This window comes from Salmo trutta, chromosome 18, assembly GCF_901001165.1.
Source record: "Salmo trutta chromosome 18, fSalTru1.1, whole genome shotgun sequence".
NCBI classification, from domain to species: Eukaryota; Metazoa; Chordata; class Actinopteri; order Salmoniformes; family Salmonidae; genus Salmo; species Salmo trutta.
Window position 1 is genome coordinate 44,378,438 of NC_042974.1, and position 27,827 is coordinate 44,406,264.

General features: G+C 42.9%; 1 protein-coding gene across 1 annotated transcript; it reads left to right on the forward strand.

Moving 5' to 3' along the window:
- Nucleotides 1-367: 367 nt before the first annotated feature.
- LOC115153357 (cysteine-rich protein 2) lies at nucleotides 368-27,763 on the forward strand. The gene is made up of 7 exons (XM_029698715.1): nucleotides 368-483; nucleotides 2,000-2,094; nucleotides 15,401-15,458; nucleotides 18,518-18,643; nucleotides 25,172-25,246; nucleotides 25,553-25,647; nucleotides 27,131-27,763. The coding sequence occupies exons 1-7, from the start codon at nucleotides 441-443 to the stop codon at nucleotides 27,266-27,268; spliced, it is 630 nt and encodes a 209-aa protein (XP_029554575.1). The 5' UTR covers nucleotides 368-440; the 3' UTR covers nucleotides 27,269-27,763.
- The last annotated feature ends 64 nt before the right edge of the window (nucleotides 27,764-27,827 follow it).

The window sequence follows — 27,827 nt, forward strand, 5'->3', positions numbered from 1 at the left end:
TGGATTGCTGTCATACATTGTCCGTAGACTGCTTACAAGGTAAGGAAACCAATGTTTCATTTTGTAATTTGGGTGAACAATCCCTTTCATATTGCAGGGTACCATAGCTTGCCTAAATAACGAGTGGGTGTGTTCAATGAGATGGCACGATAGGCTATAGCTCCCATTGCTCGGGGGTGAAGTTTCCCCTATGTACAGAACTTGGATCAGCTCCCCCGCAATCTGAACCTTAGCAATCATTTGGGAAAATTCAAAACCGACCCAAGATCAGCGTCTAGGAGCAACTTCACTCAACTCCATACCTCCCATTCGGAGGCGGAGCGCCGACGTCACAGTTGAATGCGCGATCGGCACTGCATCGTTCTGTCAGCGCCGCAGATAGAGTTTGAAGGCATTTGAAGTTAGGGTTGATCGTCAGCTGGACAAAGAATTGCTGAAGAATGACGTCGAGGTGCCCCAGATGCACAAATGATGTGTTTTTTGGTAAGGAATAATTTATACTTATAGCCCCCGCCAAGGAATGTAAATATTGAAGATGATCAAAGAACTTGGATTGTTTATTTTGATTAATAATTATAATGATTTAGCATAGGCCTAACTAAAGGAAAATTAACTGACACTGAAAATTAAAATGGTTATTGTAGTGACAATTGTGTGCAGATATAACATAAAATAATAAAATACAATACAATAGAATACAATATAATAATTAAAATATTAATTTGGTGGACGCTGAAAATTAAAATGGTTATTGTAGTGACAATTGTGTGCACATATGAATAGAACAGAAAATAATACAAAATAATACAATACAATAGAATACAATATAATAATAAAATAATAAGTTGGTGGATGCTTATATTTGCCCTATTTCACACATGTACACGTGTGTAATAATACGCATTTGTGAAATTGAAAAGTATTTATTGCATATCCCATCTCTCCCCGAGACACCCCTCGGAGAGTGGGTTCAAGGCCAGGGTAGAATCCAAACTCTGTAAGTCTTGCAAATGCCTTTTTAAGAGGAGACCTGGGGAGTGATGGGGGACTGCCGCTGCATGAACGCCATGTTGTCCCTGCTGGTGACATCGTATTCGTTTAGCCTACTGACAAGGAGCTTTTCGCCCAGAACCGGGACGTCTTTATTATCATTATAAGATCATTTATTATGAATATATATATATAGAATTAGAATTATGCTTAATGTTACCTTTTTAAATGCAGTCTATGGGTCTTTCAGCATCTTCGCTGCCGGGACTGTTTTCACATGGGAAAGATGAAGTTTGGTGAAAGTTGCATATACCTTCTTTCCCAGACGTCTCTGGAATGTTGGCTGATTATCCCTAAACATTTAACGAGGATTAATTAATACTTGACATGTTCATTTACTTTAACGTAGCATACGGGCAAGGTTACTTTGGTTACATCAGTTAAACCACTTGTTGGAACTTGATAATTAGGAAGCAGGCTTCAGCTCTTGGTTGTTATCGCTCTTGTCTCTTCCAGACATGTGTTTAATGGCAAAATATAGAGAATATTGTAAGATAGGGTTTTGAACTTGAAGTCAAACTGAGCTGAAATGCACTTTTTACTATAGATTTATTGGCTGTCCTTATCCTGGAGTGTGGTGACCCATAATAGACAAAGGGAGAGAGGTCGAAATCTTCAATAACATTTCAGGGAGAGGGGAGAGTACAAAGTCTGTGTTGGTAGTAGCCTATCTTGTGAAACAGCATAGAGGAGATCCTCTGTATAATGACCCAAAAATGAGATATAATTACAGCTAACAGCAATAGACAAATAATTTGCGAACTATTTTTTTCAAGCATAAAACCTGGAAATGCTTTATGAGCTTAGTTCAGCTGTCCTACCCAAATAGTAAGGTATTCATAACCCAACTGATAACCCACATTCTAAGACTGTATTATACCTACGCCATTGTTTATGTTTTGTTGTCATTTGAGTCTTTGTAAACAAACTCTCTCTCTCTGTCCTGCAGCTGAGAAGGTGAGCTCGCTGGGGAAAAACTGGCACCGGTTCTGCCTGAAATGCGAACGCTGTAACAAGACCCTGTCGGCTGGCAACCATGCTGAGGTAAAGGGAGGCCCTGTGGCCGTAATATCCTGTCTACAGAGAGAGAAAGAAGGAGGGAGAGAAAGATAATGAAAAAGAGAAAGAGTGAGGGAAGGAGTGTGCTATCTTACCCCGGAACAAAGGGAGGGAGAGAGACATCGAAGGGTTGTGCTATCCTACCCAAGAGGATGGGAGGGAAAGGGAAGGGGTTGCATGGGGACAGAGGGAGTATGGCAGGCCACTGACCCCCATAAGGAGTAATATCATTTTGTAAAGAAAAATATATATATATACTGTATAAAGTAATATATACACCCAATAAAAATATAAACACAACATGTAAAATGTTGGTCCCATAGTTCATGACCTTTAATCAAAGTCCCCAGACATTTTCCATATGCACAAACTTCTGAATGGTACTCTATTTTTTTATTTTTTTATCAGGGGCTGCTGCAGCACCCTCAGCACCCCTACTTCCTGTGGCTATGTCTGCAAGATGGGGGTGCAGTCATATATACAAGCCCAAGATTCTGAACTTGAACGATTCAGCTCATAGAGCTACAAAATTTGATCACCCTGTTGCAGGAGAACTTTCGTGCAATGCAGAAAATGTAAAACTTGTAGTGTGTTTGAGGTTTAAACAGGCTTCTGGGGTGTGTAATTTTCCCCTTAGAAACTTGATTTTATCTTATGAAAAATGTATCAACCCCTACAAAAATGTTAATGAATTATAATCCACATAATAATTCACATTTCCTGTTGCTGCAAGATTATTTTCCTGCTGTAGTCAAAATGGCTCAAATTAAGATCCTACATAAGGGCTGTTGTCAGTTAAGTGAGTGCACTACTGGGTCATTGTTTATAGCCCATGTACTGTATCAACTCAAAATGAAATTGCTGTAGTGCTACTGCACTAGAAGCCAGATCACTAGTGCCATAGCAGTGACTGTGAAATTCAGTGGCCCAGAAATTCCAATCATCTCAAGAATGAAACTGTTGAGCAGCTATGTCTTTGTGGGTCCCTTTGATTATAGCTGGTCCGTGAACCAAATCGTGGCTTTACAATAACCTGACACTCATCCTTTGTTCACTCCAACCCCTCACCAGGCATCGTGACCCTTATCCTTCCATTGTGGCTGTGTCCCGAATGGCACATTATTCACTATATAGGGCACTACAAAAAAAGAAGTGCACTATATAGGGAATAGGGTGACATTTGGAACGCAATGTCAATGTCATTTAGCCTTTCATTGTCCTGCTCAGAAGACTTAGGGAGTTTTCAAGCTCCCTGAACTGAATCGTTCAAGTTCAGAATCTAGGGCTTGTATATCTGACTGCACACTCATCTCGCAGACATTGCCGTGGGAGAAGGGATGTTAAGAGTGCTGCAGCGCCCCCTTATAAATTGAAAAAATATACAGTACCGTTCAAAAGTTTGGGGTCACTTAGAAATGTCCTTGTTTTTGAAAAAAAGCAAATTTTTTGTCCATTAAAATAATATCAAAATGATCAGAAATACAGTATAGACATTGTTAATGTTGTAAATGACTATTGTAGCTGGAAACGGCAGATTTTTAATGGAATATCTACATAGGTGTGCAGATTCCCATTATCAGCAACCATCACTCCTGTGTTCCAATGGCACGTTGTGTTAGCTAATCCAAGTTTATCATTTTAAAAGGCTAATTGATCATTAGAAAACCCTTTTTCAATTATGTTAGCACAGCTGAAAACTGTTGTTCTAATTGAAGAAGCAATAAAACTGGCCTTATTTAGACTAGTTGAGTATCTGGAGCATCAGCATTTGTGGGTTCAATTACAGGCTCAAAATGGCCTAGAAACAAAGCACTTTTTTCTGAAACTGTGTACTACTCCCTTCACAGAACAGCGCAAACTGTCCCTAACCAGAATAGAAGGAGGAGTGGTAGGCCCCGGTGCACAACTGAGCAACTTCATTAAATAGTACTGGGTATGTCAGTCTAGCCCAGGGGAGTCTAGCCAGCCAAGCAATGGAATTGAATGTTAGCTCAGGGGACATCACAAATTCAAGTGAATGTTTAATGAAACTCGGTCAGGAGGATTTGGCTCTCGTTTCACAAGGGTGTTTCTTCCTCAAGGCAAAGATGACACTGATGATGATGGATGGAAATAACAAAGGGTTGCAAGTATTAAGACGTCACTAAGCGTCAGGGCCAGCGTTCATAAAGCGTCTAAGCAATGCTGATCTCGGATCAGGTTCCCCCTGTCCATGTAATCTTTATTCATTATGATCTAAAAGGCTAAACTGATCCTACATCAGCACTCCTAATATGAGAGTCTTTGTGAATATTGTCCAAGATGTTCGAAACGTAAAGGAATTCCATCGGTACATAGAAAGTGTAGGGTTATGTTGCTATTATAGTATTATCAGCATAATCCTCTTGTATGATCCCCAGGACCCCACATTTCTGCCTAGTCATGCACAGTATATCCTGTAAATCAAAGAAAGCAGGCATACAGTCATACTAACAGCACTTGTTAAAGGATGTCTCATCCACACAGTCAAAATAATAAAAAGCAAATCCCAGAAATTATCACGTTTCAGGTAAGAGCCAGATGCAGACAATGTCGAAGTAACAACAGTTTATTAATCGAACATGGGCAGGCAAAAGATGGGTCAAGGGCACGCAGAGGTCAGTAATCCAGATAGGTGGGGCAAAGGTACAGGATGGCAGGCAGACTCAGGGTCAGGGTCAGGGCAGGCAGAATGGTCAACACCAGGGAAACTAGGAAACCGGAACAATCGAGAGTCAGGAGCAGACCTACCTGGGTGCATACCTGGTTAACCGGGGTGTTGGCGTTGGAAATCCACGATGAGGCATGGGTCCAGGATGTCCCTGGCAGGGACCCAGCACTGGAAACAGGAGACAAAGGGCTGTGAGACATGGGTTTAACTCTGGACACATGAAAGGTAGGATATATACGAAGGGTACGGGGCAACAGAAGACGAACAGCAGAGGGGCTAATGATTTTGGAGATGGGGAAACGGGCCGATAAACCGGGGGGAAAGTTTGCGGGATTCCACCCGGAGGGACAGATCCCGGGTGGACAGCCATACCTTCTGCCCGAGATGATACCGGGAGCCGGGGTCCGGTGGCGATCCGCTTGTCGTTAATACCTGGAGATGGTCTTGAGGGCCAACTGGGCTCTCCTCCAGGTACGACGACAGCGGCAAACAAACATCTGGGCAGAAGGTATGCCGACCTCTTCTTCCTGCTCAAGGAAGAGCAGGGGCTGATACCCCAGGGAACACTCAAAAGGTGATAGGCCCGTGGCAGAGCAGGGAAGGGTGTTGCAGGTGTATTTGACCCACACAATCTGCTGGTTCCAGGTGGTGGGGTTGGCGGAGACCAGGCAGCGCAGAGTAGTCTCTAGGTCTTGGTTGGCTCGCTCCGACTGGCTGTTGGACTGGGGGTGGAAGCCGGAGGACAGGCTGGCCGATGACCCAATGAGGGTGCAGAACGCCTTCCAGAACTGGGACAAGAACTGAGGACCCCGGTCAAAAACAATGTCAACTGGTAGTCCATGGATCCGGAAGACGTGCTGCTCCATGAGAGGGGCCGTCTATTTGGCAGAGGGTAATTTGTGGAGAGGAATGAAGTGGGCGGCTTTGGAAAACCAATCCACCACAGTCAGGATGGCGGTGTTGCCATCAGATGGGGGAAGAGGGAGTCTTGTTTTGTGCGCAAACCGTGCAAGCAGCGACAAATGCGGAGACGTCAGGGACCATGGTAGGCCACCAAACACATTGTCGCACAAAAGCCAGGGTCCGACGGGGCCCCCGGTGGCAGGCAAGTCTGGAGGAGTGGGCCCACTCCAGGACCGCGGAGCGGACCGCATCAGGCACAAACATCCGGTTATCTGGACCCCCCCCCACCCCCCCCGGGTTCAGCTGGGAATGCTGAGCCTCCCGGACCTGCTTCCCTATACCCCAGCTGAGTGCCATCGCCAGGCACGAGGTGGGAAGGATGGTCTCGGGCTCCAGGGTAATAGCCGTGGGGCTATAGCGGCAAGACAGTGCATCTGGCTTGACATTCTTGGATCCCGGCCGGTATGAGAGGGAGAGGTTGAACAGTGTGAACAGTAGGGTCCATCTAGCTTGCCTGGAGTTGAGGCGCTTGGCGGTGTGGTGATACTCCAGGTTTTTGTGGTTGGTCTATACAATGAGCGGATGTTCCGCCCTCTCTAGCCAGTGACTCCATTCCTCCAACGCCATCTTCACCGCAAGAAGCTCCCGATTCCCCACATCATAGTTCTTCTCCATGGCATTGAGGCGGTGGGAGAAGAAGGCGCAGGGATGTAGCTTAAGATCCAGGTCAGAACACTGGAACAGGACCACCCCCACTCCTACATCAGAAACATCGGCCTCCACCACGAACTGACGGGAAGAGTCAGGATGAACCAAGATGGGAGCAGTGGTGAAGCGGTGTTTGAGGTCCCAGAACGCCTGGTCAGCAGCAGGGGACCACATGAATGGAACCTTGGGAGAGGTGAGTACTGACAGTGGGGAAGCTAGGGTGCTGTTACCCCGGATAAAGCGGTGATAAAAGTTGGAGAACCCCAGGAAACGTTGCAGCTGCACCCTGGACGTAGGCTGGGGCCAGTCCACCGCCGCTCTCACCTTCCCGGGATCCATCTGGACACTCCCAGCAGAGATGATGTACCCCAGAAAGGGGATGGTGGAGCGATGGAACTCACACTTCTCTGCCTTTACAAACAGCTGAATCTCCAGGTGGAATTGAATTACCTGTCGGATGTGGAGTACATGCTCTTGGGGGGAGTGGGAGAAGACGAGGATGTCATCAATGTAGACAAAGACGAGCCGGTTCAACATGTAGAGAAGAACATAATTTACCAGAGTATGGAACACAGCAGGGGCGTTGGTAAGGCCAAATGGCATGACCAAATACTCGTAGTGGCCGCTGGATGTGTTGAAGGCGATCTTCCACTCATCCCCCCTCCCATATCCGCACCAGGTGGTAGGCGTTCCGTAGGTCCAGCTTGGAAAACACGGTGGCCCCCTGAAGGCTCTAAGACAGAGATGATGTGTGGTAGCGGGTAGCGGTTCTTCACCCTTATGTCATTGAGTCCCTGGTAGTCGATCCACGGGCGCAGGGTCTTGTCCTTCTTCTCCACAAAGTCGAACCCTGCGCCAGTGGGAAAGGAAGAAGGACGGATAAATCCAGCAGCTAGGGAGTCCCCAATGTAGGTCTCCATAGCCTTGGTCTCCGGTCCCGACAGCGAGTACAGTCATCCCCGGGGCAGAGTGGTGCTAGGGAGAAGGTCAATCCCACAGTCATATGGTCGGTGCGGCGGAAGTGAAGTGGCCCGGGCCTTGTTGAACACCTCCCAAAGGTCCTGGTACTCCGCAGGAATGGCGGAGAGGTCTGGGGTAACTTCCGATCCCCCAGGAAGACGGCCCGGGGCAGGTTGCGCTGACTTCAGGCAATGGGCGTGGCAGAACGGGCTCCAGCCCATGATGGCACCAGTAGACCAGTTAATGAGAGGATTATGTCGCTGGAGCCAGGAGAATCCCAATACCACGGGAATCTGAGGAGACTTAATGAGCAGAAATTGAATAGTCTCGCTGTGGTTCCCTGACACCTGTACGTTGATGGGAGTGGTATTGTGTGTGACCCGGCCTATAGAGTGCCCGTCCAGCGCTCTAACGTCAATGGGAATGGAGAGGGGCTGAGTGAGGATATCCAGAGGACACAAAATGACCACGAGTCCCGCAATACAGGCAACTCTTTGTGTTGAGCCTGTATAGCCATTCCGCTGGAGACAACCCAGCTCTGCCTATTTGCATAGGCTCGGAAAACGATAACTCGGCCGTCTTCGGTGACTCTCGGGGAACATCAGGGAGCCTCGGGTTCTCTCGGCAACGGTGCCGTCGGGGACTTCCGGGATGCCTCGGAGGCGAGGTGGAATCCTTGGGAGGGGCGAACAAAATCGAATCTCCTCTCCCTCCGTCGTTACCGTAGTCGCCCATCGATCCTGATGGTCAAGGCGATGAGAGAATCGAGATCTATCTGTAATTCCCGGGCTGCAAGCTCATCCTTGACCTCCTCCGAGACTCTGTGTAGGAACATGTCCAACAGCGCTTCCTGGTTCCAGGCACTCAGCTGCCAACGTGCGGAAATCCACCGCATAGTCTGCCACACTGCGGAAGTCCTGCCGAAGCTGTAGTAGCTTCCAGGCAGCCTCTCTCCGGGAGAATGGGGCATCAAACACCTTCTTTACTTCTCCCACGAACTCACCCAGACTGACGCATATGGCCGGCTATTGCTCCCATACAGCTCTACCCCAGGCGAGCGCTCTCCCGAACATCAGCGTGATTAGGTACGCTATTGTAGAGCAGTCCGAGGGGAAGGAGGAGGGCTGAAGCTCGAAGATGATGGCACACTGAGCTAGAAACGCCCGAGAGGTGCCCGGCTCTCCATTAAAGTGTTTCGGGGGAGGTAAGCGGGGCTCCCGGGAAGGCGGAGTGACCGGTGAGGCGGCGCTGCTAACAGCTGAGTTACTGAGGTGCTGTGAGGTTACCATCGTAGTACGCTGCCTCTCAGCCAACCCATGGAATTGCTCCAGCAAGATGTCTAACACCTGGTCATGGCGTTCGGCCAAGGTGTGAACCCCCTCCATAAGGCCACGAAGCAATTCCTTGTGCCTACCAATGGTGGCTCTTTGGGAGGAGAGGGCGTTGCGCAGCTGGTCTGAATCTGCTGGGTCAGTCATGGCCAGTTCGTACTATCTTGTTTCAGGTAAGACCCAGATGCAGACAACATCGAAGTAACAACAGTTTATTAATCGCACAGGGGCAGGCAAAAGACGGGTCAAGGGCAGGCAGAGGTCAGTAATCCAGATACATGGGGCTAAGGTACAGGACGGCAGGCAGGCACAGGGTCATGTCATGCAGAGGTCAGTAATCCAGAAAGGTGGGGCAAAGGTACAGGACGGCAGGCAGGCTCAGGGTCAGGGCAGGCAGAATGGTCAACACCGGGGAAACTAGGAAACAGGAACAATCAAGAGACAGGAGCAGAGGGGAAAACGCTGGTAGGCTTGACGAAACAAAACGAACTGGGAACAAACAAACAAAGAACACAGGTATAAATACACAGGGGATAATGGGGAAGATGGGCAACACCTGGGGGGGGGGTGGAGACAATCACAAAGTCAGGTGAAACAGATCAGGGTGTGACAGAAATAGGTCGAAAAACGGATATTAGAGTTGGAAAAGAAGCTAAAAATGAAGGTAGCACAGGTTGGCCTGAACAATGAAGGCTCAACTTGTTGCATGGATCCTCCAGTGAGGGTTTGTTGTACTAAAACTAGTAAAATACATTATATAAAACAATCAATCAACAATGGATGTAAACTAGGCAGTGTCGAGCCAATGGGGGACCACAAATACCCGCTGGCAAAGGGGTGTAAGTCCCAACTCGGCCACTGTCTGTGGCTGTCAAAAAATCTGTAAGAAATACAGAAGGGGATCGGCGCTATTCTAGCCAGTGTCTGGAAATGCTTTATAACACAATCCAAACATGCGGTCTAAATTATATTTTTCACTTATCACAGACTCCTGATAACTTAGTTTGATAGAATTATAGTTATAGGCCCCATAGTCAGGCCAGGTATGGTTGGTCACATGACTAGTCTTTACAAATCTCACAGGGTAGAATAAATGTCAAAGGGCTATCATTGTTTTGGATGCCTGTTTGATAACCTAACCTGGGGGTAAGTCATTGTCCTGGCTCAAACACTGGAGTCTTTGAGTTGAGTGATACTAGGGCTACTGAGGCTAATTATTCAGGTCATCTCAGACCAGTAGGAGACAAAGTCCAGCGTTGTTTCAGTGTTGTTAGTTTGGAGTTGATTCAGTTGATTCAGTGGGCTAGGGAACAAACACAGTCTGTCTTTCTCAGAAACAGGCCGTTGTTTGAAATATTGTCCTGTTTTTTCATCTAAAAAAGATGGGTTCACAAGCCTGGCTGTATTCTCTAGAGTCTAGTAGTCTAACCCTCCGTGCTGTCTTTATCTTTTCATCTGAAGATAAAGATGACTAGTTGATTTTAAGGTTTACTTGTGGATGGTTTACATGCTTGACTTTTGAGAGGTAGTTGTTCTTACACAGGTTTGAATGGAGACACAGAGGACTTATCCTTCTTTATGAAATACACAACCCAACAGTATACATGGACTAATGGACAAACATTGCTAGTTCACTTTCACAAGCCCATATACAGTCCATCCACTTCTTTATCTTTGAAATGCTGTGGCATGAGAGAACGAATAGGCTTCTGTTATTTCTGGACAGGAGTGTTTTTGACAGGCTGTCAGGTGAAGGACTGACCTCCCTTTCTCTCTCTCTCTCTCTGTGTGTGGCCTTATACACAGCAGTGACTTATCTTCATTGTTCGGAACATTTTCTAAAACCTTTTAATGGTGAAGTCTCTCTCTCTCAATACTTTTTCATCAGGGAGGGACAGAGGGGGGAGAATGGCATCTGCATTCCTGAAAGGGTATCACACCTCAGGGAACTCTCAATAATTCTGTCTGTTGGGATCATTGAAATTACAGACATGCCAAAAGACATGGGTACCTGATCTAGGCATCTTTCCACAAAAGACAGTAGCCCTTTCCTGCAGTAAAATGACCAAGTGGCCTCATGGGTGGAATGTTAAAACATAAATTAATACAAATTATTTTTTAAAAGCTGCCGAAAATCTGGTGTTTCTATGTCAAACAATTTTGTTATTTCAGTCTTCTGTGATGTAATATTGGGATGCAAACTCAAAATAGAATACATGTGAACTCTATATCTGACATGGTACAGGTGTCTTGTTTTTTAAGCCCATAACGTGTGTGAGGTGTATACTTTTGTTTCAAAGTAGATTTTAAAAAAACTACCAAGAAACACTCTGCGTGACCCTGATTTAGCCCACTGCGGTATCAGGTTAAATTACATTTACATGAGGTTAAGTAGACAATAAATGCATAGGCGGCTGGTGGCATCCTTAACTGGGAAGAACGGCTCATAGTAATGGCTGAAACAGTGTTAATGGAATGGTATCAAACACAGTTTCCAAGTGCTTGATACTATTTCTTTCACTCGATTCCAGCCATTATTATGAGCCATCCTCCCCTCACCAGCCTCCCGTGTTTAAATGACAAGATTTATAATGACCTTGTCAGAAAGGCATGTCCTTAGTTCCTGGATTGTAGCCTAGAATGCCCATAGCTGATGCAATGTTTCCTTTGCATTTAACGCCAACTCATTCATCACACTGATTAACGGCTGCTCCATGATTTCATGACATCACGCCCACACCCTCAGTTACAACGTGACAATGAACAGGCAAAGTTTGACACTACACCAGACTGTCAGGTCTGTAACGGATGATTGTGATAGGGGTTGCGTCCCAAATAGCTCCCGATTCCCAACACAGTGCACTACTTAAGAAGTGCACTACATAGGTAGTAGGGTGCCATTTGGGGACAGACTTTACTGTCCAGAAAAAACATGAGCTCAGATTTGCTGGACTAGCTGAGTCACGGGCTGTCGTAGAGATTATGTCCCTGACCTCAGTGTCCATATATAGGCTCAAAGGTCTGAAATAGGTATGAAGGAAGTAATGATTGAACTTTAAAGTTAACAGTGTGTATATGCCACGCATGCAGTGAGTCACCATCAAAATCCTGAAAATGTGTATTTTGGAATTATGCTGTTTTGGAAAAATATATATATTTTTTGGCTTTCTAAATGCCACCCTACAGATGTGAGGATGATAGGATAAAAGGTGAGGTTCAAAACTTTCACAAGTCACTCAAATAGTTCTGCCGCATGTCTTGTTCATTTCAATGCAATTGACCCGCAAACAGTTGCACTGTAAATGCCAAGTATGTGTCTATACTGTAATAGCACTGTTTCTGATCAAAAGTTGTACTTTTTTTTTTTGCTGTGAAGAACTTTGGTCCCAAGTAGTATTTTATAAGAGTGACTTAAGTGTTTTTGGAGAATCTTCTTCGGAGCTTAGGTTTGTCCTACATTGTTGTTCTTGTAGTGTGAATGAGGAGGGCAGTTTGTAGAGGTATAAAATACTCTTGTATTTGAGGAAACACAGAACTCTCCTGTGTGGTCAGAGTGAGCTTTGTGCAACAGAGTGTGTGTCTGCATTCATTAATTTAGGAACCGGTTGAGCTGTGTCCCACACACAATAACCCAGTGTTGGTCCAAAAAGAGGTGTGTCACACATATGTTGCATGTCTCTAAAGATGAGTCCTAAAAGGCACCCTATTCACTACATAGGGCTCTGGTCAAAAGTAGTGCACTATGGGCCTGGCCCTTGGGATGCAGCCCAACTCTCTAAGGTTGGTTACAAATGCAGCCATTTAGAATGAAGAGCTTTAAGAGCTTTAAGAGCCTGCTGAGGTCACAGCATCCTAAATCTCTTCTATCCTTCTCTCAGACGGGTGTTCGTTTTCTAAATATTGTTTTATTCCCAGTTCATGCCCTGGAATGTGAAGGAGCTAGCTAGAGCATATGGAAGCAGTTTGCTAAAAATAAAGTCTGAATTGGGGAGATGTTTGACAGGAATTTGGGTCGAAAGGATCTCTCTGCTCTCTCTGTCTGTTCTGCTCGGTCCATTTTAAGACTGACAGATAGAGCTCCTCCATAATTAACTTGAAGCGGTCAGGAGGAGAAGGCATTCATTTAAATTTGAAAGATAATGGCTGCTTCCCAAATGGCACCCTGTTTCCTATATGGGTGATTCTACAGAAGTGGTGCAAATTGCAGTCCCAAAAAAACAATTATAAAGTTTTTACCTAAGCCTTAAGCAACGGAAGGGTAGTAACAGGATTATTATTAAGGGAGCTTAAGATAGCATATTATCCTGATTAAAAAACAAATACCATCCTTGGCTCTCGCAAACGTGCACGCGCAAACTCACACACACAGACGTGAACACACAGATGCACACACACACACACACTAAGAATACAAAATATTAAGAACTCTTTCCATAACATACAGTGAATTCAGACCCTTTGACTTTGTCCACATTTTGTTAATTTACAGACATATTCTAATATTGATTAAATTGTTTATTTTCCTCATCAATCTACACAGAATAACCCATGATGACAAAGGTAAAACAGATGTTTTTAAATGTTTGCAAATGTATTAAAAATACAAATCTGAAATATGACATTTACACAGTCTGAGGTCCTGAGCCCTCTGGAGCAGGTTTTCATCAAGGATCTCTCTGTACTTTGCTCCGTTCATCTTTCCCTCGATCCTGACTAGTCTCCCAGTCCATGCAGTTGAAAACTATCACTACAGCATGATGCTGCCACCACCATGTTTCACCGTAGGGATGGTGCCAAGTTTCCTCCAGAAGTCACGCTTGCCATTCAGGCCAAAGACTTCGATTTTGATTTCATCAGACCAGAGAATCTTGTTTTTCACGGTCTGAGTGTCCTTTAGGTGCCTTTTGGCAAACTCCAAGCAGGCTGTCATGTGCCTTTTACTGAGGAGTGGCTTCTGTCTGGCCACTCTACCATAAAGGCCTGATTGGTGGAGTGCCTCAGAGACGGTTGTCCTTCTGGATGGTTCTCCCATCTCCACAGAGGAACTCTGGAGCTCTGTTAGAGTGACCATCGGGTTCTTGGTCACCTCCCTGACCAAGGCCCTTCTCCCCCGATTGCTCAGTTTGGCTGGGCAGCCAGCTCTAAGAAGAGTCTTGGTGGTTCCAAATTTCTTCAATTTAAGAATGATGGAGGCCATTGTGTTCTTGGGGACCTTCAATGCTGCAGAAATGTTTTGTTACCCTTCCCCAGATCTGTGCCTCGACACAATCCTGTCTCTGAGCTTTACGGACAATTCCTTCGACATCTTGGCTTGGTTTTTGCTTTGACATGCTCTGTCAACTGTGGGACAAAGCATGTCCAATCAATTGAATGTACCACAGGTGGACTCCAATCAAGTTGTAGAAACATCTCAAGGAAGATCAATAGAAACAGGATGCACCTGGGCTTAATTTCGAGCCTCATAGTAAAAGGTCTGAATAGTTATGTACATATATATTTTTTTATACATTATACATTTATACATACAGAAAATGCGAAAAAAAATAATTGCATTCGTTTTAGAATAAAGCTGTAACGTAAGAAAATGTGGAAAAAGGAAGGGGTCTGAATACTTTCCGAATGCACTGTAGACTGATCAGGTGAATCCAGGGAAAGCTATGATCCCTTATTGATGTCACTTGTTACATCCACTTCAATCAGTGTAGGTGAAGGGGAGGAGACGGGTTAAATAATGATTTTTAATCCATTAGACATGGATTGTGTATGTGTGCCATTTAGAGGGTAAATGGGCAAGACAAAGTGCCTTTGAATGGGGTATGGTAGCACAGTAGTTGCCAGGCGCACCGTTTTTGTCAAGAACGGCAACACTGCTGAATTGAGTCTGTTCTGAGGGCAAAAGGGGTTGCAACTCAATTTTTTATTTTATTTTATTTCACCTTTATTTAACCAGGTAGGCAAGTTGAGAACAAGTTCTCATTTACAATTGCGACCTGGCCAAGATAAAGCAAAGCAGTTCGACAACATACAAAAACACAGAGTTACACATGGAGTAAAACAACATACAATCAATGATACAGTAGAAAAAAATAAGACTATATACAATGTGAACAAATGATGTGAGATAAGGGAGGTAAAGGCAAAAAAATGCCATGGTGGCAAAGTAAATAAAGTATGGCAAGAAAAACACTGGAATGGTAGATTTGTAGTTTGAAGAAAGTTAAAGTTAAAATGTAAATAATATGAAGGTGTTCCTAATGTTTTGTACACTCAGTGTATGTCTAGTTACTATGTTGCACCACTTTTGTAGAATGACCCTATGGGCACTGGTCAAAAGTAGTGCACTATAAAATGAGTATGGTGCCATTTGTGATGAAGCCAGTGACCAGTCAGCAGTCACACTCCTGAAATATAACCTCTGTCTGATTGGTTTAAACCCTAATGCTTTATACTGACACTGACTGACTGTAATGTTCCATTTCAGTGAATTGTGAAATGTTTCAGTAGTTTCAGTTTCAGTTAACAGTTTATTTCAGTAATAAGTAGAACTGTTTCAGTAAATAGTTATAACTGAATTTGCACTAAACCTGCAGATTGTTTGGAGGGGACTTCCTGTGTTTTTAGTTTTTTTTAATGACCAATATTCAGCTATTTATTATGATAATAGATTATTTGTTAATATTAGACATTGTCTGTCTTCCAGCATGATGGGTTGCCCTACTGTCACAAACCATGTTACGGAACTCTCTTCGGACCCAAAGGTAAGAGGTTACTGTTAAAAAAGCATAATCGCAGGTGTGTGGAAGAATGGCTATAGCTTGAATTCAGTAAGGCATTTATCCAATAATAGGATAGGATAAACTTAATTGGCTTTTTTTCACTTACGAAAAATGTATCAACCCATACGAAAATGCATTAATTATAATCCACCTAATATATAATTCAAATTTCCTGTTGCTGCAGAATTATTATCCTGCTGTAGCATACTTGTTCAAATTTTGATCCTACATCTGTACTTTACACACTCCACACACATGTACACACTCACACATGCACACAAACACACACACACAACACATTCAGTAGCACAAATGTACTAATTTCCTCACTCACACAAACAGCCATAAAAGTACTTGATTGATTAATAAAACAATGTTAAAAACATTATAACATTTCATCACCCCTATACTATACCGGATGCTATACGGTCATACAAGGCATTTCCTTTCCCATGAATCAAAGTGCAAGACGTCCTCAGTGTGCTGTGTGGGGACCAGATGGATATTAATATATCTATAATGACCTCCTGCCCTGGTGTTATACCGCCTGGCCAGTGGGGCCTCATTTCTTAAAGTTGCTTCAATTGAAAAGTTTGAAAGTTGTATAAAAAGTAGGCCTCGTTTCAAAGTTGCTTAAATCTGTGACATTTCGAAGCACACCAAAATCCTATGACTTGTGTGTGCCATTAAAAAAGTAGATTCAGAATTTTGGTGTACACGTCACATAGGCTTACACACTTAGCAATTATGGATTTTGAGTATTCACTAGTTTCACCTGGAAGAAATACATACACATTTGGGTTTGTGAGTGCATGAATGAACTCTGATATAATCTGAGGTGCTTCCCTTTTAAAAGTGAAAACAATTCTAAAAAAATGGGATTTTATAAGCTCATCATAACATTTTTGTCTGACTAAGCGTTCAGACATTTGGGTATTATTCTGGGTAATTATGACATGATCTGTATCCCAAATGGCACCCTATTCCTTATATAGTGCACAACTTTTGCCCAAAGCCCTATGGGTCCTTTCACTACTAAGACTTTAATTGGATTATTACCCAATGTGATGCTTTAATCATTCTCAGGATGACTGGAATGGTGGTTTAGTAGTGTATGAACCCAGGGACAGATTTAATAACTGGAGGAAAGATAGATATAGTCGCTAGTCTACACACCCTTTGCACAGTCTTCACATTTTACTGCCTTAAAATTCAATTACAAATTTTTTTTAATTAGATTTTGTTCCTACCAATCTACACAACCTACTTCACATTGTCAAAGTGAAAGAAAAATTCTAGAACATTTTCCTAATAAAAATAAATGAACATGTCTTCATTAGGTATGCTTTCACACCCAAGTTAGTACTCAATGGAAGCACCTTTGGCAGCAATTAGAGCTGTGAATATTTTTAAATAAGATTCTAGGGGCAATTTATGTTCATTGTTTTTGTCAAAATTGCTCGAGCTCAGTCAATTTGTTGGGAATCATTAATGGACAGCAATATTCAAAGAAGGAAGCCCGTGTTAAAAAAATAATCTGCAAATCAGCAATTATTTTTGCAATAAGCCTGTTAAGTAATACCGCAAGACAACACAGCAAATAAATACACTTTTTGGCCTAAATAAAAAATTACAGGTTTGGATCAAATCCAACACAACACAGGAGCAACACTCTGTATTTTTAAGTATTGTGATGGCAGGATCATTTTATGGGTGTGCTTGTCACCAGTATGGACTCGGGAGTTTGTCAAGATCAAAATAAACATGAAAGAAGCAAAGCCCAGGTAAAAAGTTAGAGGAAAACCCACCTCAGTCTTCTGAAAACCTAACCCTGGGATAAAGTTTTATTTTCCAGAAGGACAATTACACAAATGTTAATGCCAAAGACACACCAGAATGGTTTTTAAGAGGTGTTGCGTGTTCGTGAGTTGTCCAGTCTCAGTCCTGAATTGAATTTGTTTGAATATTGCTGTCCATCATGATTCCCAACCAAATGTACTGAGCTTGAGCAATTTTGACAAAAACAATAGATATATAGTGTATGTTGCCCTAACCTAATTTGGTAGAAAGTTATTTTAAATTATTCACAGCTGTAATGGCTGCCAAAGCTGCTTCCACCAAGTATTTACTCTGGGGTGTGAAGATATATGTAATCAAGACATTTTCATTTAAAAATAAAAAATTCACTTTAAAAATGGGGAGTAGGTTGGGTAAAAATATATATTTTTTTAAGGCAGCAAAATATATAGACTGTGCAGAGTGTGTAGACATTCACTGGGCACTGTATCTGCAAACTGTTGAAAGCTCCCGCAGTTTATTGAGCATAATGTTTCGAACCAAAGGTCTAAGTCACTTTCGAAAAACTGACAAGAATTATCACCTTATATTATTATGCCTGCTTATCACATGATTGTTGTGGGGGTGCCACAAAACATGGATGGGAAATATAGGCGGCAACATCTAATTTCCTTTTTCCAGTTTTGGGCCAATACGCAGGTGAGGGTCATTAGACTGGGGAAGCTAAACGTAAAGTAATGACAGTTACACATCTGACAAACTTCAGCTCATATCTAGGAAAATTATTTTGACTATCTTTATAGATTATCTATAAAGAATGAGATTACCCTCTAATCATGTGCATTTCAGATGAGTTGACCCATACATACAGAAACAAGGAATTTGTCTGGAATGTGTGTGTCTCTGGTGGTTTGGGTAGGATGTGGGTGGGGTTTGATTCTGGTTGTTTGGATAAAGGAACCTCAAGCCCAACTGAAAAACAGCAGGCATTTCCCCTTGGCTTCTCCCTCCTCTGCAATTCTGCCTATCGTCTAACGTGGGAGTTATGCAGTAGGACCTCTACTGGGGCTTAAAGCATTTCCTTTTTTAATATAACACACTGACAACCAAATTTCGGTACAGCAGAAGAGTAACCAATGGTTCCATGGCACTAGTTGTAAGACACTGGTACTTTGGCTAAGTTCAAACTCTAGCGCCTCATAATACTACATAATACTATGGCTGCCTAATAACCTCTCCTCCAGGTGTGAACATCGGAGGGGCAGGCTCCTACATCTACGACACTCCTCAACCCGTCTTTGACAGCCCCTCAGAAGGATCTCCCACCACACCATGGACCACCGTGCAGGTCACCCGGAACCAACCTAAAGGTAAGGGACGGTAGCCTGATCCCAGATCTGTTTGCGCTGTTTTGCTATCTCCTATGGTCATTGTAACGCCAAACAATACCATAGGAAGACCGCACAAACAGATCTGGGGCCAGGCTACAGCGAAATGGGTAGTAATAGTATTATTAAGGGAGTTTAGAGTTAACACATTGTCTTGACGAATAACAAAATCCCTCCTTAGCTCTCGCCACCTCACGCACACATACATACACTACATGGCCAAAACGATGTGGACAGCTATTAGTGGATTCGGCTATATCAGCCATACCTGTTGCTGACAGGTGTGTAAAATCGAGCAAACAGCCATGCAATCTCCATAGACAAACATTGGCAGTAGAATGGCTCGTACTGAAGAGCTCAGTGACGTGGCATTGTCATATGATGCCACCTTTCCAACAAGTCAGTTTGGCAAATTTCTGCCCTGCTAGAGCTGCCCCGGTCAACTGTAAGTGCTGTTACTGTGAAGTTATCAGTTTTCCGGTAAGACCCAAATGCAGACTGTGTTGAAGTTACAATGTTTATTACAGCAACAGGAGCAGGCAAACGACAGTTCAAGGCAGGCAGTGGTCGATAATCCAGAGTGGTGGGGTAATGGTACAGGACGGCAGGCAGGGTCAGGTCAGGCAGAGGTCGGTAATCCAGAAAAGGGGCAAAGGTAAAGGACAACAGGCAGGGTCAGGGGCAGGCGGAGTGGTCAGGCAGACGGGCTCAGAGTCGGGACAGGCAAGGGTGAAAACCAGGAGGGCGAGAAAAAGAGCGACTGGGGAAAAGCAGGAGCTGAGACAAAACGCTGGTTGACTTGACAAACAAGACGAACTGGCAACAGACTAACAGAGAACACAGGCATAAATACACAGGGGATAATGGGGAAGATGAGCGACACCTGGAGTGGGGTGGAGACAATCACAAGGACACGTGAAACAGATCAGGGTGTGACAGAAGTAGAATTGTCTAGGAGCAACAATGGCTCAGCTGCGAAGTGGTAGGCCACACAAGCTCACAGAACAGGACTGCCGAGTGCTGAAGCATAGCAAGCAACACTCACTACTGAGTTCCAAACTGCCTCTGGAAGCAATGTCAGCACAAGATCTGTTCGTCGGGACCTTCATGAAATGGGTTTCCATGGCCGATCAGCCGCAGACAAGCCTAAGATCACCATGCACAATGCCAAGCGTCGGCTGGAGTGGTGTAAAGCTCGCCTCCATTGGACTCTGGAGCAGTGGAAACGCGTTCTCTGGAGTGATGAATCACACTTCACCACCTGGTTGTCCGAACGCTACCTGCCACAATGTGTAGTGCCAACTGTAAAGTTTGATGGAGGAGGAATAATGGTCTGGGGCTGTTTTTCATGGTTCGGGCTAGTCCCCTTAGTTCCAGTGAAGGGAAATCTTAACGCTACAGCATACAATGACATTCTAGACGATTCTGTGCTTCCAACTTTGTGGCAACAGTTTGGGGAAAGCCCTTTCCTGTTTCAGCATGACAATGCCCCAGTGCACTAAGCGAGGTCCATTCAGAAATGGTTTGTCGAGATCGGTGTGGAAGAACTTGACTGGCCTGCACAGAGCCCTGAGCTCAACCTCATTGAATACCTTTGGGATGAATTGAAACGCCAACTGCGAGCCAGACCTGATCGCTCAAAATCAGTGCCCCGGCCTCACTAATGCTTTTGCGGCTGAATGGAAGCAAGTCACCGCAGCAATGTTCCAACATCTAGTGAAACCCTTACCATAAGAGTGGAGGCTGTTATAGCAGCAAAGGGGGACCAACTCTCAATTAATGCTCATAATTTTGGAATGAGATGTTTGACGAGCAGTTGACCACGTACTTTTGGCTATGTAGTGTATAGACACATACACACACAGGAACGAGTCCTTTTCATCAGGGCTGCTCAGATTAACTAACCTTACCAAGTGTTCCAAGTATGACCTTTAAGGGTTAAATATAGCAACATAAAGGGGTAGAGAGAGGGTTACACAGAAACACACACACACACTTGTAACGATCCTATCTTTGTTCATCACTGGGGAGGAATGAGGAATTTGACAAGGGACTTAGTGTTCTATCTAACATCGACACATTACTTTGAGTTATATAAAAGGCTGACATGTATCTGATCTTTCAAGATACATATAACCCCCTAAAACATGACCAACGATGAACTTTCAAGTAATTTTCAGTACAACATTCACTGAGTGTACAAAACATGCTCTTTCCATAACATAGACTGACCAGGTGAATCCAGGTGAAAGCTATGATACCTTATTGATACCACTTCAATCAGTGTCGATGAAAGCAAGGAGACAGGTTAAAGAAGGATTTTTAAGCCTTGAGACAAATGAGACATGGATTGTGTATGTGTGCCATTCAGAGGGTAAATGGGCAAGACAAAATATTTAAATGCCTTTGAACAGGGTATGGTAGTAGGTGCCAGGGGAACAGCTTTGAGTGTGTCTAGAGCTGCAACGCTGCTGGGTTTTTCACGCTCAACAGTTTCCCGTGTGTATCAAGAATGATCCACCACCCAAAGGACATCCAGCCAACTTGACACAACTGTGGGAAGCATTAGAGTCAACATGGGCCAGTATCCCTGTAGAATGCTTTCGACACCTTGTAGAGTCCATGCCCTGACGAATTGACCCTGTTCTGAGGGCAAATGTGGGTGCAACTCAATATTAAGAAGGTGTTCCTAATGTTTGTATACTCAGTGTATGTCTAACTTTGACTATGGGCTCTATTTTAACCAACCTAATGCAATGGTAAATCTAAGCGCAGGTGGTAGCGTTATAGGTTCACATGTGTGTGTCAGAAATATTTTAGCTAATTTCACTGTCACAATTATTGGTGCACTTGCTGGCATTGCCATGAAAGAGCTGGGTTTTGATGAATTAACAAGTTATGGGTGAATTGAGGCTTGGCCCCTCACTGGTTAATCAGAACGTACTCCATGGTGAAATATGTGGTTGCTTCAAGCTGTGTATTTACAGTCTTTTATGTATTTCCTTGGAATCAACTCCAAATCCAATGTTAGTCTGTCATTTAAGAGATAATGCCCGAGAAGCCGGTGTTTGGAGGATATATTGGCACGGGTGTTGTTAGGCCCAAAATGAAATTACCAAAATATTCAAATAATCTTTGACATATTTTCATTAAAAATTGTATTTTAATTAATTTATTCATACTGTTTCATCCTTCCACAAGATGTAGTCTTGACACAAATCTATGGTTGCTACCCAAGCCAGCTGGTCGTTTGTTCTATCGGTTCGATTGCTAGAGACGCGACCCAGTCGTTCAGTCTTTTTGTTCTGTATTTGTAGTTCGTTCTAAATGTTCCATTGCTATACTGGCTGGCAACGTTCTTATCCCTTGCTTGCTAGCTAGCCAACTACGGCTAACTTACTGTCATGTCAAAAAGTACAGCCAGAATAACAGAAAAGTAGCCGCATTTGCATTTGTTTGGATACATCCATAACAATGAGCTAATGAGGCGCGATTTCACCTTGTATAGAGAATGTGCTCTCTCATCAGGACACTGTTCAGAGGAGCTAGCCAACAACACAGCTAACACATTCACTTCAAACTGAAGCTGGAAAGACTGCAAACTAGCTGCACTTCATTTCATTGTACCTTTTTTCAATTTACATTTCTTTGTATATATCCATAAAAAGGATGCCAGCTGATTTTTGATTTCGACTGGCTGAGATACACTGCCTACCTGTCTGTCTCCTCCCAACACGTTCATTACTATGGGACAGCTGGAGATCTAATTTGAATATTGAAACAATGTTGCAAATTTTGGAGAGACAGACCGCAAGGTTTATACAAATCTCTGCTGTTGAAAACGAAATGTTTGTCTAAAAGAAATGTGAGATAATGTCTAAATGCTTTTTATAGTGCCGATCAAGTTTATAAATTGCTTGGCTGGGCTGACAGTGGTTTGACAGTCAGATGGAACAGAGTAAATAGGTATTTTAAGGTGGTAACTTGTGGAATAGACAACTGCAGGAATGCGGTTTTAACCAATCAGCATTCGGATTAGACCCACCTGTTGTATAAAGTTTGTTGGGTAGCTTACAGAAATGAAATAACAAAATGTAGGCCTATCTTTGCTAAATATGTTAACATGAACCCATTTCCAGTCCACATTGTTCTAAGTAATTGCATGGCTTGGACATGCCAAACATTGTCAATAAGCAAGATTAAATTCATTATTGATCAGGCCTAAAAAGAGAACGGATAATTGCAATCAAATTTGAAACTAAATATCAACTTGTTTTAAATAGGCTATGTCACACTTACAGGCCGCATAATTTTTCCACATGGGTATATAATATTAAAACAATGCAGACTATGGAGGGTTTTACCCACAGCCAAACGTTTCTAGCAGCTGGACAAATATCCCAAATAAATAGAAAGGGAGAATGTCCGCTCACTGTTATACTGCTCCCAAATAGGCCTAAGTTTTATGAACATAATTGGAACCATTTTACAGATCGGATCGCATTCACACATCTCCAGAAGTTTCCTTGCAAGCGCGCCACGGAAGTTACTTGTCACCATAATACCAGGAAGGTGAATCATTCTAATAAGTTTGGTTTTATTACAAATTAACGAAAGACAAGCAACTATAAATACATGTAAAATGTAATAATATAATACAATCGCCAGGATAAAAAAGACACTCATTGCGGAACCAGCCTTCGTTATAGTAGGCCTAAGGGAGGGCTTGGGTTTTGAATATATGAAACGGAAAACAAGCCATTTTTACAGGTTACAGATAACTTCTGAATACGAGGTTCACCGTATTCCAGTGTTGCCAACTAATTTTCAGGGTAAGTTGCTTGAGGCAGGTTGATTTGTTGCTATAAGTTGCTAAATGACGTTGTGATGTCATTTTGTGATAACGTAAAACTGCGTCGTTACATAGAATACACAATAACGTTACTCAAATTGACTGGCCATCTCAGAAAAAAATATGATTTGACATTTGTTCAGGTACAGACTCCCACTCTTTTCTGTACTTCTGGCTGTACACTTTTGATTGAGATATGTTGATTGATGTTGTAAGTTCTGTTCAAGATCAAATGTTCGTGACCAACTATATTCATTGGGTTTGGCTCGTCAAACCCGTACTACTGCTGCTGCAGTCAACCAACAATGATTTGCAATTTGCTGAAATTGCTGCTGGCCTGCTGCTGCCTGTGCACGAGCTGAGCGCCTGCTGCTGACGTCACTCACAATGCACTTTTGCTGCCAGGCACGTGTGCTGTGACTGAGTGTGTGACAGAGAAAATCGTTTTTGTGTCATTTAGAGGGAAAATGCGTGCATTTGAGCGTTTGAGTCACTTTTCAAAAGTTGCTAAAAGTTCCAAATACATTTTTAAAAGTAGCTACATTTGTTGCTAGGTGCTGTTTGAAAAAAAAGTTGCCAGGGTAGTCTGAAAAGTTGCTAAATCTAGCAACAAAATTGCTAAATTGGCATCACTGCCGTATTCACCGAGGTTCTCATCTCTAGTTTCATGATGGGCATGACCATGCAGCCTACATCATGGAGGGGGGTAGTTTATGCTTGGTTTTTTATCAAATAAAACGAAATGGGCAAGAAATTAGTTTTTTATGTTTCTAAATAGATAGTATACTGGCACCAAAAGCACATTACGCTACTCGTGTTCCATGCACATTTGAGCAGTGTGTGTCACAGCTGGTAACTGCGTTACCTCTAAAACCAGCTTTAGGTTGGTCTTAAATATCCCTATCAGCGCTGCCTGAAATTAGCACTTTGGATCAAGTTTTTAAGGACATGCCTAAAATACCCCCGCCCATCTGAGCGCAAGTGAGCTGATATAAAACATGTAAATTGCCGAACCTGGCTTTAGCGCTAGAAAATGCTACTGCGCCAGTTTTTACTTGACAAAATTGCTAAACGAACGTGCGTTTGACACTAGCGCCGCCTTAAACCAGCCAAAAATAGAGCCCTACGTCTTTAAACAACTATCTCTGATTACAAGATTCAAGATTGACCCATGTTAGAACTTTCAACAGATGTTTTTAACAAACCATTTGTTGGGTTAAACATTTCCTTTAGAGATTAAAAGGATTTTGAAGGAATGGGTGGGGTAGTTGCTGATCGCTCGATGTTACATTTATAATGATTTATAATCTGTTGAATTTAGCTTTTTGCAAAACGTTGTAAACCCAAATTTCTGTTATGTATCATGTCACTGTTTAATCTGAAAACGAAGTTTATGTGTTTGGTTAACCTGAATAGATAAATTGTATATTTTGAATAATTATGTCAAGTAGGAGTTTCAATTTATTTTATCAGCTGGACTTGGTCACTGGTATGTTGAGTTTGTGTCTTTTGCACTGGCTTGTCCTTATGTTTGCTGTCTGGTATTTTGCAGAAAATCAAATATGTGAGTTTATGTAGGATTAATTTATGAGTTTAATTGAGGCTCACTTAATTGTTTCTGTCGGGTGAATAACCTCTAGCTATTGTTGTTTCGCCAGTACCTCCCCCCCAGACCAGGATGTTTGCTGGAGAGACCTCACTCTGTCCTGGCTGTGAAAAAGCGGTCTATTTTGGTAAGTTTTGGTCAGACTGTTCATGATTGATTTATGATATAAACATTGATCACCCAAATATGCATTATGTGCTTTCTTATATTTATTTTTCTATGTTGTACTGATAGTTCAAGTGGTCACTTAGCGGACTCTTATATTTTCAAAGTGAAGTACAGTGAATGCATACATTTTTGGTATGTGATCACTGTGGCAATCACCACGTTTTTATCAACTGATCCATATAGTACCTTGTGCACTTTTTATGAATTATCCTGACATGCCAGTTGAATGAGGTTATCATAGTGAAGTGTTTGTCTGTCTCTGCAGCAGAGAAGGTGATGTCCCTGGGTAGGAACTGGCACCGACCCTGCCTGCGCTGTGAGAGGTGTAAGAAGACACTGACCTCTGGTGGACATGCTGAGGTATTATATCCACATTATTACTGTCTACTACAGTTACTGATGACCCGATGCGAGGGCTGCTTTTAAGATCAACATCAGTGTTTGTGTCGAAATTCACAAGTAAGGTTGATTTGATTGATTTTATTATTAAAGTGTCTTGCATTTTCAGGATGCCTAGCCCACATGGACTTATAAGACAATCTGAAGATGCATTGATGTTGGTCAATTAAATCATACATAGAAGTGATTTAGCTCGTCTGGTAGGCTTGTGTCACTGGGCAGCTCACGGCTGTGCTTCCCTTTGTAGTCTGTAATAGTTTGCAAGCCCTGCCACATAAGATGAGCATCGGAGCCAGTGTACAGTAGTATGATTCAATCCTAGCCCTGTATTGACGCTTTGCCTGTTTGATGGTTCGTCGCAGGGCATAGCAAGATTTCTTGTAAGCTTCCGGGTTAGAGTCCCTCACCTTGAAAGTGGCAGCTCTACCCTTTAGCTCAGTGCGAATGTTGCTTGTAGTCCATGGCTGGTATGTACGTACAGTCAATGTGGGGACGACGTCCTCGATGTACTTATTGATAAAGCCAGAGACTGATGTGGTGTACTCCTCAATGCCATTGGAAGAATCCCGGAACATATTCCAGTCTGTGATAGCAAAACAGTCCTGTAGTTTAGCATCTGCTTCATCTGACCACTTTTTTATAGACCGAGTCACTGGTGCTTCCTGCTTTAATTTGAGCTTTTAAGCAGGAATCAGGAGGATAGAGTTGTGGTCGGATTTACCAAATGGAGGACGAGGGAGAGCTTTGTACGCGTCTCTGTGTGTGGAGTGCAGGTGATCTATAATTGTTTTCCCTCTGGTTGCACATTTAACATGTTGATAGAAATTTGGTAGAACTGATTTAAGTTTCCCTGCATTAACGTGTCCGGCCACTAGGAGCACCGCCTCTCCGTGAGTGGTTTCCTGTTTGCTTATTTCCTTATACAGCTGACTGAGTGTGGTCTTAGTGCCAGCATCTGTCTGTGGTGGTAAATAAACAGCCACGAAAGTATAGCTGAAAACTCTCTAGGCAAGTAGTGTGGCCTGCAATTTATCACAATATACTCTACTTCAGGTGAGCAAAATCTAGAGACTTCCTTAGATTTCGTGCACCAGCTGTTGTTTACAAATATGCACAGACCACCCCCGTCTTACCAGAGTGTGCTGTTCTATCTTGCCGGTGCAGCGTATATCCCGCTAGCTGAATATCCATGTCGTCATTTAGCCACGATTCCGTGAAACATAAGATGTTACAGTTTTTGATGTCCCGTTGGTAGGATATTCGTGATCGTACCTCGTCTAATTTATTGTCCAATGATTGCACATTTTGTCTAATTCGAGGTGAGTGATCGCTGTCCTGATATCCAGAAGCTCTTTTTTTGCCGTAAGATACCGTTGCAGAAACATTATGTACAAAATAAGTTAAAATTGTATACATCTTTTAAAAATTGTTTCCCTTTTTACAGCATGAAGGGATACCTTATTGCCACGTCCCTTGCTACGGCATCCTGTATGGACCAAAAGGAGTGAACATCGGCAAGGTGGGCTGTTACATCTATCAGAAGGAAGACATGGAGCAAACTGAAATACCCAGCCAGTCCTAACTACACACTAAAATTGAGATGAATGGGGTTTCTGTTTGATTAGGGTAATTTCAGTGACTGATTTGAGTGACTGAAATTACTGAATTGAGTGACTGAAGTGATTCACTGACTGAATTGACAGGTATTGCAATGGAACCGACCACACGCTTGCTGATAAACATGAGGTATTTTTGTGTGTATTTTTACATATTGTTTGTAAAACGTAATAATGTTTCAGAATATTTAAATCACTTTTGCAACCTGCTAAGCACACAGATTTATAAAATATGTATTTAACAACAGGTTCATATCTAATATTAAAGATTGATTGCATACATTTGCCGATGGTTATGGTGAGGAAGAATGCATAAAGAGTTATGATACATTATCAAAGATAATATTTTGTTCCTCATTCATATGAAACAGAAAGGAGTCTTTACTAAATAAGATAATGCAGTATTGCAATTGGGTGTACAATTAGAATTTGTATAGGAGGAATAAAATGAATTATGCATCTCTTGTGTCTTGTTTTATTAAATCAGTGCTAGGTTTGAATGTTGTTTTTGATGTGGAACAAACA

Coding starts and splice junctions, on each gene's coding strand:
- LOC115153357 (XM_029698715.1), top strand. CDS start 441: ATGACGTCGAGGTGCCCCAGATGCACAAATGATGTGTTTTTTG. Junction 484..1,999: donor CACAAATGATGTGTTTTTTG/GTAAGGAATAAT, acceptor TCTGTCCTGCAG/CTGAGAAGGTGAGCTCGCTG. Junction 2,095..15,400: donor CGGCTGGCAACCATGCTGAG/GTAAAGGGAGGC, acceptor TCTGTCTTCCAG/CATGATGGGTTGCCCTACTG.